Source organism: Agelaius phoeniceus, chromosome 12, assembly GCF_051311805.1.
Source record: "Agelaius phoeniceus isolate bAgePho1 chromosome 12, bAgePho1.hap1, whole genome shotgun sequence".
Classification (NCBI taxonomy): domain Eukaryota; kingdom Metazoa; phylum Chordata; class Aves; order Passeriformes; family Icteridae; genus Agelaius; species Agelaius phoeniceus.
The window spans coordinates 17,790,360-17,806,451 of NC_135276.1; the positions used below are offsets into that span (position 1 = coordinate 17,790,360).

General features: G+C 41.9%; 1 protein-coding gene across 1 annotated transcript in view; it reads left to right on the forward strand.

Moving 5' to 3' along the window:
• The first annotated feature begins 1,571 nt into the window (after positions 1-1,571).
• PLCG2 (phospholipase C gamma 2) overlaps positions 1,572-16,092 on the forward strand; it is a 55,669-nt gene continuing 41,148 nt past the window's right edge. The window contains exons 1-2 of the mRNA XM_077185112.1: positions 1,572-1,694; positions 5,206-5,439. Of these exons, the coding sequence (XP_077041227.1) occupies positions 5,244-5,439 (196 nt within the window). The 5' untranslated portion in view covers positions 1,572-1,694; positions 5,206-5,243. The remainder of the gene's footprint in view (positions 1,695-5,205; positions 5,440-16,092) is intronic.

Consider the following 16,092-nt stretch of genomic DNA (forward strand, 5'->3'; position numbering starts at 1 on the left):
AATTTCAAAGGCAGCCTCAATACAAAACATTGAAGACTTTAAAGATGAAGACTAAAAATAATGTATGGCAGAGACACCATGGTGTGATTAATAATTATTCTGCTATTCTTATTAATTTACTACCATGGCTCCTGTTAGATGTTATGTGAATTTGGAGTCATACTTTATAAATAGACTTCTGGAAAAACGTGAAAAGTCTTCACAAAATAGCAAACAGTGATAAGATTGCCATGATCATCTTTTTGTTTTGCATTTAAAATGAACCACACCTTTCCCAGGTATTGGCTTTCATGCTTTTTTTTCCTCTTGTGGTGGTATATTTTGAATGTGTTCTTCAGTTCTTTTCTGATAGGTCATACTTATTTGAAACCCTTTGGTACTTTTGAGCATGATAAAGGCTTGTTAGTTTGCTTTTGGGAAGTTTCCCAAATTGCTCCTACAGAAGAGCTGGACACAATTGATGTTTTCTTCTCCTTTTGTGTAGCTAGGGAGTATTTTTGGTGGCATTTGGTGCAGAACCCCATTGCAAGTATAATTTTGTTTCATTAGTTTCTGCACATATAGGGTGAAAGTATCAATTAATGTTTGATTACTGTTCAACTATTTATAATGCTGACTGAAATTATGGAAAACGTTTCTCCCTCTCAATAGAGTAGATTAGTCTGTTAAAAGACCTGTGCTTTTCACTCCCTTGTGCCAGCCACCAGTATTGGAAGGAGGGGAGATGGAGAATTATCTACATGAAACTTAAACTCCATTATAACAGCATTTGGGAATCAGCATTTGGAATACAGGACCTGTCATTGCAACATGGCACAGCCCTTGGAGAAATGGCCAAGATCTTCCCTGAAAATGCTGTGGCATCCCTAGTTTTGGTTTCCGGGCACTTATTTTGGTGTCTGCTGAACTGGTGTGACTCGTTCCTGTGATGAGCTTGTCATCCTGCCTATGGCTGTTGGAATTTTCCTCAGATTTATCAAATTGGTCTGCGGCAAGACCAATACATCAAGTTGAATGGTTGTACCAGGGCTTGACCTGCAAGCAGGATATCATCCTACCACCATCCCAATCTGGGAAATACTTTCAGCATTGCCACTCTGAAACTGACGTGTGATACAACTGTAGCGGATCACTTGGAGTCAAACCTTGACGAGATCATTCCAGCGGCAGTGAAGCCGTACAGCCTTTTCCTAAGGCTCAACCACCCTTCCCAGACGGGCAGAACATCAGCTCCGAGCGGGGGGACAGCCCGCCCTGGCAGGGGGACACCGCGCCTCAGGGGCGGCTGTGGGCACGGGGCCCTGCGGGGACAGGGGCTCGCCTCCACAGCAGCCCCGGCACGGGGCGAGGAATCCCGAGGAATCCCGGCCTCGCTTCGGCGCTCAGGAGGACGCGGGAGGGCAGGGCCGGTGGCCCGGGGCTGAGGGCAGGGCCGGTGGCCCGGGGCTGAGGGCAGGGCCGGTGCTCCGCGGCTGAGGGCAGGGCCGGTGCCCCGGGGCTGAGGGCAGGACCGGTGCTCCGCGGCTGAGGGCAGCCCGCGCCACGGGCGCCCGGGGTGGCCGCGGGGTCAGGTCGGATGGCGCCGCCCCTTCGCAGTGACGGCAGAAGCGGAGCCCCGAGAGGCGCAGCGGGACGGCAGCGCCGGCACTGGCACTGCCCCGCCGCCGCACGGAGCCCCCGCCGCCGGCGCGCAGGTGAGGGCGGCCCGGCGGAGCAGCAGCAGCAGGTGCCCCGGGGCTGGGGCGGGGCGGCCCCGGCGGGAGGGAGGCTCTGGGGGAGGACAGGGGGGCGATGCGCGGGGTCCGTGCAGCGGAGGGTGAGGGACGGTGGTGCCAGAGCGCGGCGGGCACTTGGGCTGGAGGGGACAAGGCAGCCTGGGGGCTCCCTGAGGTGGCCCTGCCGCCCCGCACCCTGTGTCTGGCCGGGCCCCGCCGCAGCCCAGGCTGGAGGAGAAGAAGGAAGGAAAGTGTGGCAGTGCCTGACAGCAGCCCGGCCGTGCGCGGCCCTGCCCGGCTCAGGGCCCGGCTTGCCCCGGCAGGTGGGCACCGGCTTGCGGCGGTTCCGCTCCCCTGCTCGCCCCGCCGGGCTCTGCGGGCAGCAGCTGCATCGCAAGGACGGTGCATCGATTGTTATTAATTATTACTGCTGTGGTACTGCGCTGGTATCGCTGGTGCGGATGCATCTGGCGAGGTGATGTCCTCAATCCAAAGGCAGAGCTCCGGGCAGAGGATGCAACAAACTTATTGCAATGCCCAGAGCACATGGGAAAATTTAGAAATTCACCAGAGGCTTAGAAATTGACCAGAGACAAACTTTGGACTGCACTTCTTGGTTAACTTTCTGTGTCTGGAAAGCACCTGCTGTGTCATGTGGGTGAAATTATAACAGACTATGGATCCATCAGTGGTTCTCTGAGCTATTCTTTGCTAGCTGGTGTGTTTTTAGCTTGCCTTTTCTAGTTTTTCCTCTCTGTGTTACCACGAAGAGACTTACAGGCTATACACCAGTCTTCTGCTAAGAAGGGTTTGTTTGTTAAAGTCTGAAGTAAAACTAAGTGGACAGGATACATTAAATAGAATTTGGATTTTTTTTTTTTTAATGTCCGTGTTGACTTGGTTACTTGCAGTGTGTCTTTTAGACTTTTTGGTCCAGAGCAGTCAGTCTTTTCAGTTAAAACCTATCAGAACCTGTCTTACACAAACAGTAATAAGTGATCCAAGTTTTGCATATGGTACAGGGCACCTTCAAAATTTAGCTCCTGTAATTCCTACAGTCAAAGGGAAAGAGTCATGTCTGTGTCTAAGCTGGAGCTTGTGGCATGTTTTGATGATTATTAACTCACTTGCTGAGTCCTGTAAGTGGTGCTGGATCTTTCCAACTGAGGCTTAAGTAACTTTACAGCAGAAGATCAGTGATGCTTCTATTACACACAGCATCTTGTAGTTCACACTCTGCTGGGTTGGAGGCATGCAGGTAAAGGGCTGATGAAGGTCATCACAGAATTCTGCTGCATGAATGGGTAGAAAGATTGTTAATTCAAGTCGTTGTGCAGTGATGGGTGTCAGGAAGGCTGAAGGGCACCTGTGTAAGACAATTCCTGATGTTTGAAGGTCTTATCCAAGGACTTTGTTGGTTCTTTTACCATGGCAGCTTTCTGTCATGTAACTCTTAAAGTGGAGCAGGCAGCCAGAAGAGTCAGTTAGTTAGGTTGTAAAATATTGCAATATCCTTTCCACCTTAAGTCAAAAACTTGGCTTGTGACTTAGGAGTTAAGTTAGATTAAATCCACTGTTCTCTCTGGTTTCGGGAGAAAGAGCTCCTTTAAAAGGGGAAGTACAGTATATTATATTCAACAGAAACTGCTTAAGAAGCCACCTCTGAGAGGCAGTTCCTTTGTACTAAGGGAGTTATCTCTCAAAAAACCTACTGCATTGCCCTTTATTAAACAGCTGTATTTAAAAACTTCTTTTCTTGTTTTTCTAAATCATACTTCATTTAACAGCTATACCTTGTACTGTAAAAGGCAGAGCTGATGTGTTTTTCTATCATCTCTTGAAAAACAATACTCATTTAAAGTTCAGTTTTTTGTTATTCAGCGTAGTGTTGCACAAATGCTTAATTCTTGTCCCAGATCACAGCTTATTTGTTTTATTATGATTCTTAATGAAAAGAGCAAAGTGAGAAGACAGGGTTTCTATTTTTTATTAGAAAACAGACACTGTTCAAAGATTTTAATTAATTGTTTATATTTCCCTCCTTTCATTTCTTGTTTTAACAAATCATTGTAGCAAGATGACCATGGCTGTCTTTTTAGGTGCAGGCCTGTCATAATTTAAATGATTATCTGATTATCTTCAGGCAGTCTAAAAGGATCAGTTACGTTATGACTAAAAGAAAATAATAAATTTTTGCTTACAGTACTTCAAAGTTGTTCACTCCCTCCCAGCTGTAGGATTGGGGTACATAAATTTTTTTCAGTAGTATAAGGAAAGAATACTCAATCTTTTTATTAATGTAACAAGGCAATATAAAACACTAAATGATGTGTATGTTTTGCAAACCATGGAGTGGCTCCTGCTGTAGAGCACTTCGAGCTCATGGTTGGCAGTGTAGAGGTAAGAAGGGACTCTTGTGGCTTCTCTGTTAACTTGCAAGAAAAAAAAAAAAGTGTTTATTGAAGTGGTAGAATTCAAAAAGGGATTGGAAAGATTGCACTGGGCAGCTTCAAAGCCAGGGAGCTGGCTCCTAAGGCAGCTGGTGACACGATGGTGAAAGGCAATTGAGTGCTGGGAATGAGAGGGAGCAGCAAAGGGCAGTCAGGAGGCAGCGCCACGGGGTGAGGGGGCGAGCGCTGGCAGAAGTCTCGAAGGGGAAGCGAGAAGTGCCACGGTCGAATTAGCCATGAACACGGAAACTGAAACTGCTTGTGATGGAGAGCAGTGGCCTGAGCAGAGAGGAAGGGAGGCAGAGGGGAGCTGTGGCTGGTGGCTGAATGCACAGAGCTGCTCCAGACCTGTCCTGCTCGGGGACTGGGGCAAGGGGCACGGCTGGGAGCTGTGTGGCAGCGACTTGTGTGACAATGCTACTTGTTCATGGGTGACAGAGCAGCTTGCAGACCATCCTGCTAGTAAATAATCTCACTGAGGAGTAATCAGGATTGTAATTAGCTGTGTGGTGCAGTGATGTGGAGACCATTTGTGAGATCTCCTCTGTACACATCTCCCTTTTGGCTGTTCTGTGCCAAGATGGGTCCCAAGTGTATGCACACAAATATCTGCCACCCAACATGTGGGTTAGAAAAGGCAGACTGTGTAGGAGAAACAGAGCCATGAAGTTTTAAAAGTGCAAAAACTGATGTTTAGACATTTCTAGCACTTAGTGTTTGTATTACTCATGTTTTCCCTTCAGTTCTCAAAAGGACAGTTACCTGCTTTACATTCTCATGTAGGTCTCATCTAATTCTAATAGAGTGCAAGAATTGACACAAGCTGATGCTGCTGGACCTGCCCTCTGTGAAGGCTGTTTGTACCTCCTTTCAGGATAAACCAGCAAGAGTTAATGTTGGCCATGTACCTGCCTTGCATTTGCATGGGCAGGACTCTGTGTTAGGTATCTAACTGCATAAATGTGATCTTTAAAGAAATGAAAATGCTGTTTTAAATATTGAATTTTCTCCCCTTTCTTCCTTATATTTTCTTTCTTCAGGACACTGAAGACCATAAAAGTTTAATTAAAAAGAAAAAATGCCCAGAAAGACTATAGACTATGGAGTGATGCCTGAGTATGAGAAAAGCCAGATCAAAAGGACCTTGGAATTGGGAACTGTTATGACAATATTCAGTCTTAAGAAGAGCAGCCCAGAGAGGAGGACTATTCAGGTCATAATGGAAACCAGGCAGGTAGCATGGAGCAAGACAGCTGACAAGATTGAAGGTTTTTGTGAGTATTTGCAATGTGCACCTGAATTTGGAGTTACTAATAAATTGATGTACTTGTCAGATATTAATTTAACAAGCCTTTTGTTAACACTATGAAGGTTTTGGCTGAAAGAGTTTGGTAATTTGCTGACAATATTTTGAATTGTTGTAATGTAGATGAAGAATCTTCTGCAGCTCATTATTTGGCTATCTAACACTACTTAAATATGATTAACATGCTTTTATCCTTAGCCTTGTTCTTAAAGTTTTCATCTTTGAATGTGATGGTGTTTGTGTTCTCTGAATTGACAGACTGTTTTCCATCATTGTGTCTTATAAATTCAAATGAGTAATTATTCTTTACCACTACTCTCAAAAAAAAAAAAAAAAAAAAAGAAAGAACCAAACAAATGCCTTCAAATACAAGGAAACTGAATTAATTCACATTTTGGTATTCTTGGGTAATTTGCTGTCTCAGGATGGAAGTCATTATTTAGGACGGTTATTGCAGTATTGGAAAGTACCAATGGCTGAGGAGGATGAAGCTGTGAGACATGAGGTGGTTTCAAGGCCCTGAGTTGCTATTGTCTCTTCAGTTGATATTGGAACTGACTAAACCCATTATTTATAACAAGGTCAGGAAATAGAGGGGTAGTGTAAGGCTAGATAGGGCTGCAAAAACTAGAATAGAAGAATAAAGTGAGACTAATCCTCAGTTCTTACGCAGACAACTGATGCCAGGAAAGCTCAGCCTGGACTTTCTGTGATTTGTGCAGCTCAGGGTGGTGCAATGGAATTACAGTGCTTGCATAGGACTATATGGTAACTTTTTAAATTATTGTGAGCATGATTTTGCTCTACAGCTGCTAAATAGTGTTTGTCCTCAATAAAGGAACTGAATAGTTTGTCTGAAATACCAGAATCATTTATTGGTCTGTTGAGGTGCGGATTTTTAGAGGGTTTTGGGTTTTTTTGGTAAATACATGGTAAGTTAAAAATCCATTGGTCTGTAAGGTTGCAAAGACAGGCACTGAGAATTTGCATGATGTTGGGATTGTCTGAGCAGTTTCTCTTCATGCTCTTGACTTTAAAGTATTAAATCTCTGCTACTGTTTCCATTGATTCCTGTCTCATTCCTAGTGGAGACTGGACCTGCAACTGGAAATGTGATATAGTGGAAGTAAAAGACTGGTTGTCTGGGAGGATGTTTTTATCATTGGTTGTGAAAATATGGTAATATTCAGTATTCTGGGGAAAAGCAAACAGGGCTGGACACCAAATTAACAGGTATTCTGGATCATAATCTTTCATTGCCTCAGTTTCTTGTTTGACAAATGAGAGTAATTATCCTTTCTATAATGATGTGTGTGAATGCAAGTACAAGTATTGCTGGTACTGTGCCAAAAAAGAAGCCCTGGCAGGGCATGTAGAATTCAGTTATGAGAGCAGTGCTTGAATATTGTTTAGCAAAAAAAGTTTGGGGTTTACACACAGAGCAATAAGATTAAAATATAGCGGAAAATCACCACTCAGTGAGGGAAGGAGACTTCTGAGTCCTCTGGCCAAACCAATCTCTGACCGTGTATTGAAGTCTTGCTGTAACCATTTGCACTGAGGGGACAAATTTAAAGCTGAACAGGCTGTGCATTCCAGATGTTGGGGTCAACTTTTTCTGTCTTGTAATTACCTTTTATCAAAGCTTTCTGTGGCTGGTGTGTGTTTGTGTAAGAATAAATAATAAATTAATTAGTTTGCTCTGTGCATGGATTTTAATGCTTTTGAAAGACGGTGAATATTATAATTTGACTCTTAAACCTGGGTGATCCAGCAGGGGAATGACTTGCTTCCAGATCCAGGCTAGAACAGGGAATATTGCTCCAGATCTGTGACTTATCCAAATGCCATCTGCCTCCACAACAATTGTAGTGCTCTAGCAGTTTTTTAAATTGAGCAACACTTCAGTGATGTGTGTAACGCTGGGAACTTTAGGTCTGGAAATATGGCCTAGTCTAAAGCACAGATATGTAAAATATTGTTTAATTGGCTTAAAAAGCAATGAATCTGCCCCAACAAGCTGTATTTTTTAGGTATTGTTCCAGAATATGATATGAACAGTTGTTCCAACTCACCATGAACTGTATCTGGTCTACTAGAAATGAAAGTCACTGCAGTTTTAGCTTGCTGACAGTGTTTTTGCTGAAGAGGAAGGAAGTATTTTATTTAGTTAGTTAGTTATTTGTATGTTGCTGTTGCTTCTTTTGACTGAGACTCAGGCTTTCTTTTTGCTTGACAAGTGGGAAAATAATGGATTTGAAGCTTTGCTATTTGAGAATTGAATGGAGTAGCTTCTTGAATATGAATGTATATGCTGGTAGATTGTATTGACTTTGTGACAAATAAAATCCACGTTTTTGTTTCTTGATTTTTTTTTAAAGTGGTTTAGGGCAGAGAATTATCATCTCAAGTATTATAATATATTAATATACTTAGGCTGTAAAAAACCTAATGTTCATGATATCATCTTAATGGTTGTGTCAGTCCAAAAACAATTAATATTCAGTATGAGTGGGAAAGTTAAGATGGTTTCCTGTTCCATGTGTGCTATTTTAACTCAAGTTTGGCAACTGCTCTTTACAGAAGGCAGAAAACTCAATATTAGCATCTGCTATGGGTTTGTGTTTCTAAATCAGAGAGTGAGAAGAGTTCTTTAACTTTGGGACACAAAAATAGGCTGCTAATAGATAGCAAAGACAGGGTCCAGCTCCCTAACTGCCCTGTGTAGTGTTGTGAATTTTGGATGTCATAGTGCTGATTTTCTTGCTGATGGACTGTAAATGTTTGAAGAACACTCCAATTCCTTTAAGCCAGAGTTGATTATAATCATTACAATGACCTTTTCCAAGTTTGGTTAATATTGTTTTGGAAATGATTTAAGTTAAGCCTCACAATAACAAAAAGGCAGCTACTCTTATTCTGGAATAAATTGACTGGAGCAGGGGAGAGATGTAGGATTTGCTATGCTTATATAAATAATTACACAACCCCATGGGCCCAAAAGTGGCACTACTGTGTATTTTAAATTGCATTGCTCATAAAAGGCCTCTTTTGTTGAAAACCTGCCAGCATATCTGTTTAGAATAGAATGAAAGAGTTGCTAAAATTAAGGCTATTTCCTGCTCAGTGCAGATGTGTTTCTCTGGATGAGAAACTTCAGAAAACTCTTCCTAGATCCAGGTCTTTGGTGTGGTAAGGAGTGAGGATTTACAAAGGCTAGGAAAGCTGGTTTAAACAATCCTTGTCTTCATTGTGTGGTTCAGATCACACAGAGTCCAAGTACTGGAGATTTTACATTGACCTTTTGAGAGACTTGAGTTGCCATATACAAAAGGAATTTCTAACAGAAAGGAACGGGGGAGAAACCTCTGTATTTTCCCCTAAATGAAAGAACTCAGGTAGGTTGTGTCCTTTAGAGAAGGATATGCTATTTCAACAGTAGATCAAGAGGCACTGTATTTCTGACTGTGCACGACATAAGTTTGAGGTGATGCTTTCACAGCCCAGTATTAAGCAGTTAAATTCCAAGGTTAGTCTCACTTGTGTACCCAGAAAGGCATTTGGGAGAATTAACTTATTTTTGCATGAGAGAAGGAAAGTTTGGTTTCCTTGTACAGAGGGATTTGATTTGCTTGTTTAATTTGTAAAGGACCCTTTTCCTGCAGAAGCCAATCCCTGCACCCTGGCTGGGTAACTGTGAAACTGCCAGCATGGTCTGTTGCCTCCTGATGGTTCTGCTGTGTATTTTTATTGCATGTTTAACCTTTACAGCTGTCTGTGCCTCTGGATGGGTCACACACACCCAGGGATGGTTCTCCCCACCTCAGACTGTCCCAGGGGGTGTTGTGCACACTGGGACAGCCCTGACAGGCAGAGGGGAAGGGAGAGGTGGCCAAGGGAGGGCAGGGTTTGCCAGGACCCTGTGTGGCTGACACCTGGGGTTTGCTGTCTGAGAGGACAGTCCAGAGCTCCCAAATTGTGGTATAGCATTTATATGCACATGAATAAATTAAGCCCCCAAGTTAGGACATTTAAGCTTGTAGAGCAAGCAGGTGGTGAGGTGTAAATCTCTAGGAAGCTGGTCCATTATGGGTATTCCATTCTTTCTCAGATGCAAAGTGCTTTCAGGACAATTATTAAGGGAAAGCTCTTGGTGACTAGAGTTGGATTAGTCACTGGAAAATGTGTGAGTTTCTGCATATTCTTCCAAGAATCCCTTGAGTGAAGGGATGATTCACAGCCAGGAGAATTTATACTCTCAGAAATCTGTCGTGCCATCCTTGAATGTGCAAGTGTGTGATTCTCTGTAATACAAGCATGCTCATTTCAAGGAAGATTCTATTTGAGGACAGAAGATGATTTCTCTGTTTTTGAATACCTAGGAATTTTTTTTTTAATGTGAAGTGGTGACCTGCTTTTGTAAAATTATATAAACCATATTTAAATCCCTTATTTTTTAGAAAAGAAAGGTCACCTTTTCACGTTTTTTTTCATGTTCTTTATTTATCGCAAAAACAATCTAGTGACAATTTAGTTGTGCAAGCTCATAACAAGAAATAGGTTTAAAGCATCAGAGGGCCATATTTAGAAAAAGTTATATAATATATCAGTTGTGAAACTGCTCTTTCTGTATGCAGAGTGAGAGGTCAGGGTGTAGATAAGGTGGGAAGAGAAATGTTAGTATTAATTTATTCTGAAAACTTTCTCAGAGGATGAAGTACCTGGACTGGGGAGTGGCAGAGATGCAGACATCATGTCAATGTAATTGTAGAATTATGAAGCAGGGGAATAAAGGCTATAATTAAATTGAAGCTTTTGATGCTCGTGACACACCACAGTACAACAATAGCAGCCATTTCTATTTTCTGCAGGCCAGACCTTTATTAATGCCATAGGACTGTCTTGTGTCTTTTTTCCATTTAGAACAGACACCTGTGTTTGACAATGCATAACATTTATTTTAGAATTAATGTGAACTGCTCATTTCATATTGTCTCGCTGCTCTAGTTTTATGTGCAATAGTATTTTCCCAGAGTTTGTAGAAAAAAAATGACCATTTTAAAATAAATTTGCCATCTCAAAGTGATTTAGCATTACCAATTTTTCATTTAAACTACAGAAAAGTGTTATCAAGTGTTAAGTTCACTCGAGATTTTCTTCCCTGCTGAAAAGGGGAGATTTTACAGAATTTGTCCTCTAGAACACGATTTAAAAACCCAGACATAAAAGGAACTTGAATGTTCATGTTTTACAGGTAAAGGGAGTGTGAAAAATCAGACTGAGTAAATTCATGTTAAAGGTAGAATTAGAACCTGTGGGAGCTGCCCTGCTTTTTCTCAATCTGCAAGATTGTCCTGTGCTTTCAGACTTTGTTACACTGCCAAGCAGGAATCACTAATTTCTGCCAAATGTTGCACCTGGATATTTAATGATCAAAGCTCATTATAGGAGCTGTACATCTGTAATGGAGTCGTGTAGATACCAGCACCAGGTCAGGCCACATTCAACTGACAGGGTGAGGGGAAAAGCAGGGATTTGGAGTTTAATTTAATGGCCACCTTCTGTGTGTTGCCATAGGCAGTGCTGTTCTACCTAACAAGGGTTTTTTATCTTGGTTTTATTTTGTGAATTTTATCCAGCAGCATCTTTGCCTTGAAATTAAATTTTGATAATGTTGTTTTTAAAATCTTTGCTAAAATGACTGCCAAAGAGAGCACATTTTTATGCTGTGCATCCTTTTGGCTGTCAGATACATTGGGGAACTTAAAAAACTAACACCTAAGAGCGTGTTCGTGCATGTGGCTCACATTCTTAAACATTGATTGTTTTCTATGTGTTAAACAGCTGAGTCATTTATTTAGTAGAATTGTTAATATCAATGGAAATTTCTTCTGTGGTGGAAAACTTTTATTTTTTTTCCCATTGGAGAAGATGGTATAAACATTTACAGATCTGTACTGTCTGGGAGAAGTGATGAGCATCTATATATTCTGGTGAGGAGTGTGAAATGAATGCTTAATTTGGCTTGAATACTGGACTTGATCTTGCTGATTTCTAGTAGGGACCTTTGTTTTCCTTACTGCTTTTAGAATTTTTGTCTGAATTTCCTTACTGTTTCAGACTTAAAGTAATAAATGAACTTAATTCAGATTTAAAACCCCGAGTCTCTATTTTGTCATTTGCTTTCTGTATTCTGAATACTGTTAAAGAACGATATGTCATTGCAAAGTGAATTCACTTCTTGCTCTTTTTGGAGTAGCTTCACAAAGGAACATTAAAATTTACCTTTTTTTGGTGTGTTTTGAAATGGCTGTATTTCAGTTGTTAGCCAGGGGATCTTTGTGTAAGTCTTCAGCTGAGTACATGGAGCTTGGTTTCTGTGGTCAAATGAAAAAATGAACATGTGTAGCCTCTAGCTCCTTTCAAATAATGTCTTCCCTTTAGCAGCTCAGTTCTGCAATGTCTGATGCTAACTTACAACAACCAGACTTCCTGTCATGGCCAGCCAGCAAAACGGGGATGGAATGAACTGCACAGACCTCAGCACCCCTATGTTGGTTGATCAAAGTGAGTGTGAGATGTAGGTACTCCATCCTTTTCCCAAAGTCAGATCTATATGCCAACATTTTTGTTTTGTTTTGTTGCATGGAGCAGAATGTAAACTTTTATGAGCACGTATATAAATTTTACCCTATTCTTATGTCATTTTGTGGAGGTACCCTTTAATTTTTAATATGAAAACAGTAGCCAGGTGTACAGCCCCTTGAATTCAGAGCTCAGACTGGGAAGCACTGTAACATGGTGCTGTACTGAGCAATCCAGTGAGAAGTTATGAATTTAGCAGTAATTTGTTGTTACTGTACGTGCCAGCTCTGTGTGACCTGATTACGTAAAACCCTGTGGGTTTAAAAGGTGCACTTCTCTAAACCTGATGTCAATCACTCAGCTAAATCCCCAGAGGACCCCCTGGAAAGGTACTCACGGGTGCTTTCTCAAGGTGCACCACACTGTCTCTCAGGTTTCATCCTTGTAACTGTGTTTTCAGAAGTTTTGTGGCTGATCTCTAATGACTTCCTTGGGCTGCTGAATGTCTCAGTAAACATCTCTTTTTCTATGAGCTGAATTACTTTCCCTGCCACATCTGGGCTGCCACGCTGCAGGACATTTCTGCTTTCTTGTGACTTTGTCCTCCAAGAGAAGCCTCACCTTGTTCCCTCTAGAGTCACAGACAATTTGTGTTTCATTGCTGCTCTGAAAAAAAGAGGCTGTTAAAACACACCTTGGGTAGTTAATATTTAATTCTGCAGATGTGAGAGCAGAGCCATTGTCCTCACTAACCATGAAGAACATTTGCAAAAGGCTACTAAAGGCTTTCTTCAGTCACTGGGCACTCATTTGCACACAGCCTCTATTGCAGTGGGCAGTTTCTCCCTTTCTAAAATGAAACCTACCGTGGAATATTTTGTAATGCAAATTTTTGGAACAAAAAGATCTGGTTCTGAGTGTGGAATATTACTATACATATATACACACGTGAAAATGCAATTATATTCATAGAGAGAATGGCCAGCTCATGTCTTAGTGCACACAGCTTGGGTGATGAGTCTCTTATTTTCTTCTTCAAAACATTGCCAGTAGTTTCCCTTAAGTCTTCTTGAGACTTACTGAAATAATGCTCACAGCATGATTTCTGACTCTGTAAGCCTACTCTGAAACTCTCTGTAGGCTTTTCCTTTTCCTTCACTAAGTACATGACTGAGTTTTGAGCTGAGGACTATTTGTGGCCACACACACTGGAGGACTCCTGGGGTATCTGGGCTTTGAATCAGGAAAGTTATCTTACAGAACTCTGTAGTCCATAATGGCAGATTCAGGTAAACTTTTACACTGTTAATGTAGACTTTTCTATCAAGAGTACCTCGATGGGTTGACAGCCTCTAAGGTTTTTTGACCCATGCATTTACTGCAAGCAGCCTGATGGTCCAGCCTAACATTAACTGACTTGAGCAAAGGTGTTCTCGCAAACTCTCTTCCCTCCAGTGAACTTGGACACTTCCAGCTCACAGAAGGTGCTCTGCTGGTGGCACTGGCTGGTTTTCAGCAGGGTCTGTTCCCCAACCCATGTGTCTGTTCAGGTGCTGGATGGTTCTGTTCCCACCCAGAGGTGGCTGGTGGGTGACCATTGTGGCAGACAGAGCCAGAACTTCTCTCTTGAAATTGCAGTGCAGCACAGTGTTGTGTATAACAATGTAATAATGGGGTTTTTTCCACAGTTCTCCTCTTGACATTCGTTTTCTACCTTTGGTTATCTTGTATCATGTCTTCCCCTCAGCTTGCACAGCACCTGCTATAGTGAAATGCAGGTTCTGTTTTGCCATCTACCTCCAAGTGTGACTGCAGGAAATGTAACAGGAATTTGTACCTGCAAGTGTGTGACTGAACATGATCGCTGCTGCTGGGTTATTTGAATGGAGATCAGTGGAGATGTTGAGGATCAAAAGTTTATTGTTAAGTTCATGGCAATAAAGAGCTCTGTCAGGTGCCCTGGAAGGCACTGAGCAATTCATCTGTGCACTATTAGGAAAGTATCAATGTAGTAGTGTAAGGAGCCATTGAATTCACTGATTTGCCAAACAACACAGCAGCAGGAGCTGAAGTTCAGCAGCTTCAGGCTCTGAACTGCCTCGAATGCCCATCCAGATCAGAGCCTGAGACAGTGTGGTAATTGAAGGTGCCTTGGAGTCTGGTCTCCTTAAAGAGCCTCTTGAGGCATTGTCAGAATCAATCCGTGACTGATGAGGCTGCTGAGGAGATCCCTTCAACCTGGGGAAATGGTCACATAAAGGGATGGGTGAACTGTAAACTAATTGTGGGTTTTAGAGTGGCACTAGACTTTTATAAACGGTTTGGCTGGGGACTGGCTGTGCTGGGGGAGTGCTCTCCTTGTCTTACTGGATGTGAGTCAATTTCTCTACAGGACATACTTTGATTCATGTTTCCTTAGGAAATGTTTTCATCTTCTTTCACCTTTCTTGTGGTAATTGCACCTGCAAGTGTATTGGATTTGGTTTGACTCTGCAAGGTGCATCTATCCAGGTCTGTGCTTTTTTTGGGTGTATCAGGCCCCAGAAATATGTGTCTGTGAAGCCAGGGCTCTGCAATTTGCATGTGGGATTGAGAAGGAGGAAAGCTCCAGTACTTCAAGGCAGTACAAAGATAGAGTGTCTGAAGTGCTGTGCCTGCAGTTCTGGCATAGGTATGAAATTACATTTGAATTGTTCAGTGACAGATTGTGCTGTTAAAAAAAAGTTCACAGTAACTGCGTAACAACTACGTTGGTACAGTTGATTTACTAATCTGAGTCTGAAACATGTTGCAGCTTTTCCTGGCCTACTCCTTTCTTGGTATAGTTGGAATCAGCCATTCTGGAGTTACTGGGCATCACGTGGAACACACAGACCTTAGTGCAAGACCAGAATTAATGCTTGGTGTTCATATTTCTCTTTTTTCCTTTTGATCCTCTACATTGGCTTTTCTTTCAATAATGTAGAGTAATACATCCTAACCAACACTATGAAATGTCATTAAAATTCATACAGGTAGTTTCTACTAATTTTTTGAAACTATAATGTGCATTACATCTTTATTTCTGTAAAGATCTAAATAATGTTTAATAAAGCTTGTGTTTTGTATCTGTTTCATTTATTTTCTAAGGAAACGTAATGTTATCTTGCTCAAATTCTGTAGGAGATATATATAATATGTTGCCTGAAAATAGTAGGAATGTTAAATTTTGAATTTTGAGTTTTTTAATAGAAATATTTCTTTCTTCTGTCTTTCACCCTATTTTGTTCTCTAGCTGAACCATTCCTCTATTTCCTGAATGTTTAGCAATTAGGGTATAGCGAAACCTTTTCTGAAAAACCAGTTTGAGAAGCAATAACGGGTCTGTGCATACAAAGATCCTTGTGCCACTATGTATATACACACAGGTTCATGCAGGTTGAAAGGCTGTAGTGCAAGGAGAAGGGCTGTAGTGAGTGTGTAACTGAGGGGAGACATTGGGTAAGTTTGTGTGTTTATTTCAGAGGTCAGTGTGAGGTAAGACCCCCTGGAAATGACAACAGCAATGCAGGTTGTGAAACCTCTTTTATCACTGCTTCTAGTTTGGACTTTGAGGGGGCCTTTTGTTGTGTTGTTCACATGTGTGGATTTACAGGAGTCTGAAAGGAAAGGTATGATTCACTTTGAAGTTAAAAGTGTTTTTCAGCAGGGATTTGTTGGGTGAAGGGAAAGCAGAAGAGGTGACTGGGGTTGCACTTGCCAATGATTGGAATGAGGCAGCCTGGTGTGCAGTCCTGTGCCATTTACTGCAGCCATGCAACCTCCTCCCCTCTCCATCTGGGTATTTCTATCTCTGCATTCTGATTCTTCTCTGTTGATATTAATGTAAATTCATGGTGTAAGATCAGCTTTTTTTAGATGGTGGTATTTAGGATGGTAATTTGGATACATCTTTAGGATCCAAGTGAGACTGAATGTTAAAGGGATCAGAGTCATCATTAGGAGCTTTTGGTTCCTGGTCATTTATAGGCACAGTGTGAATTATTTTGGAAACATA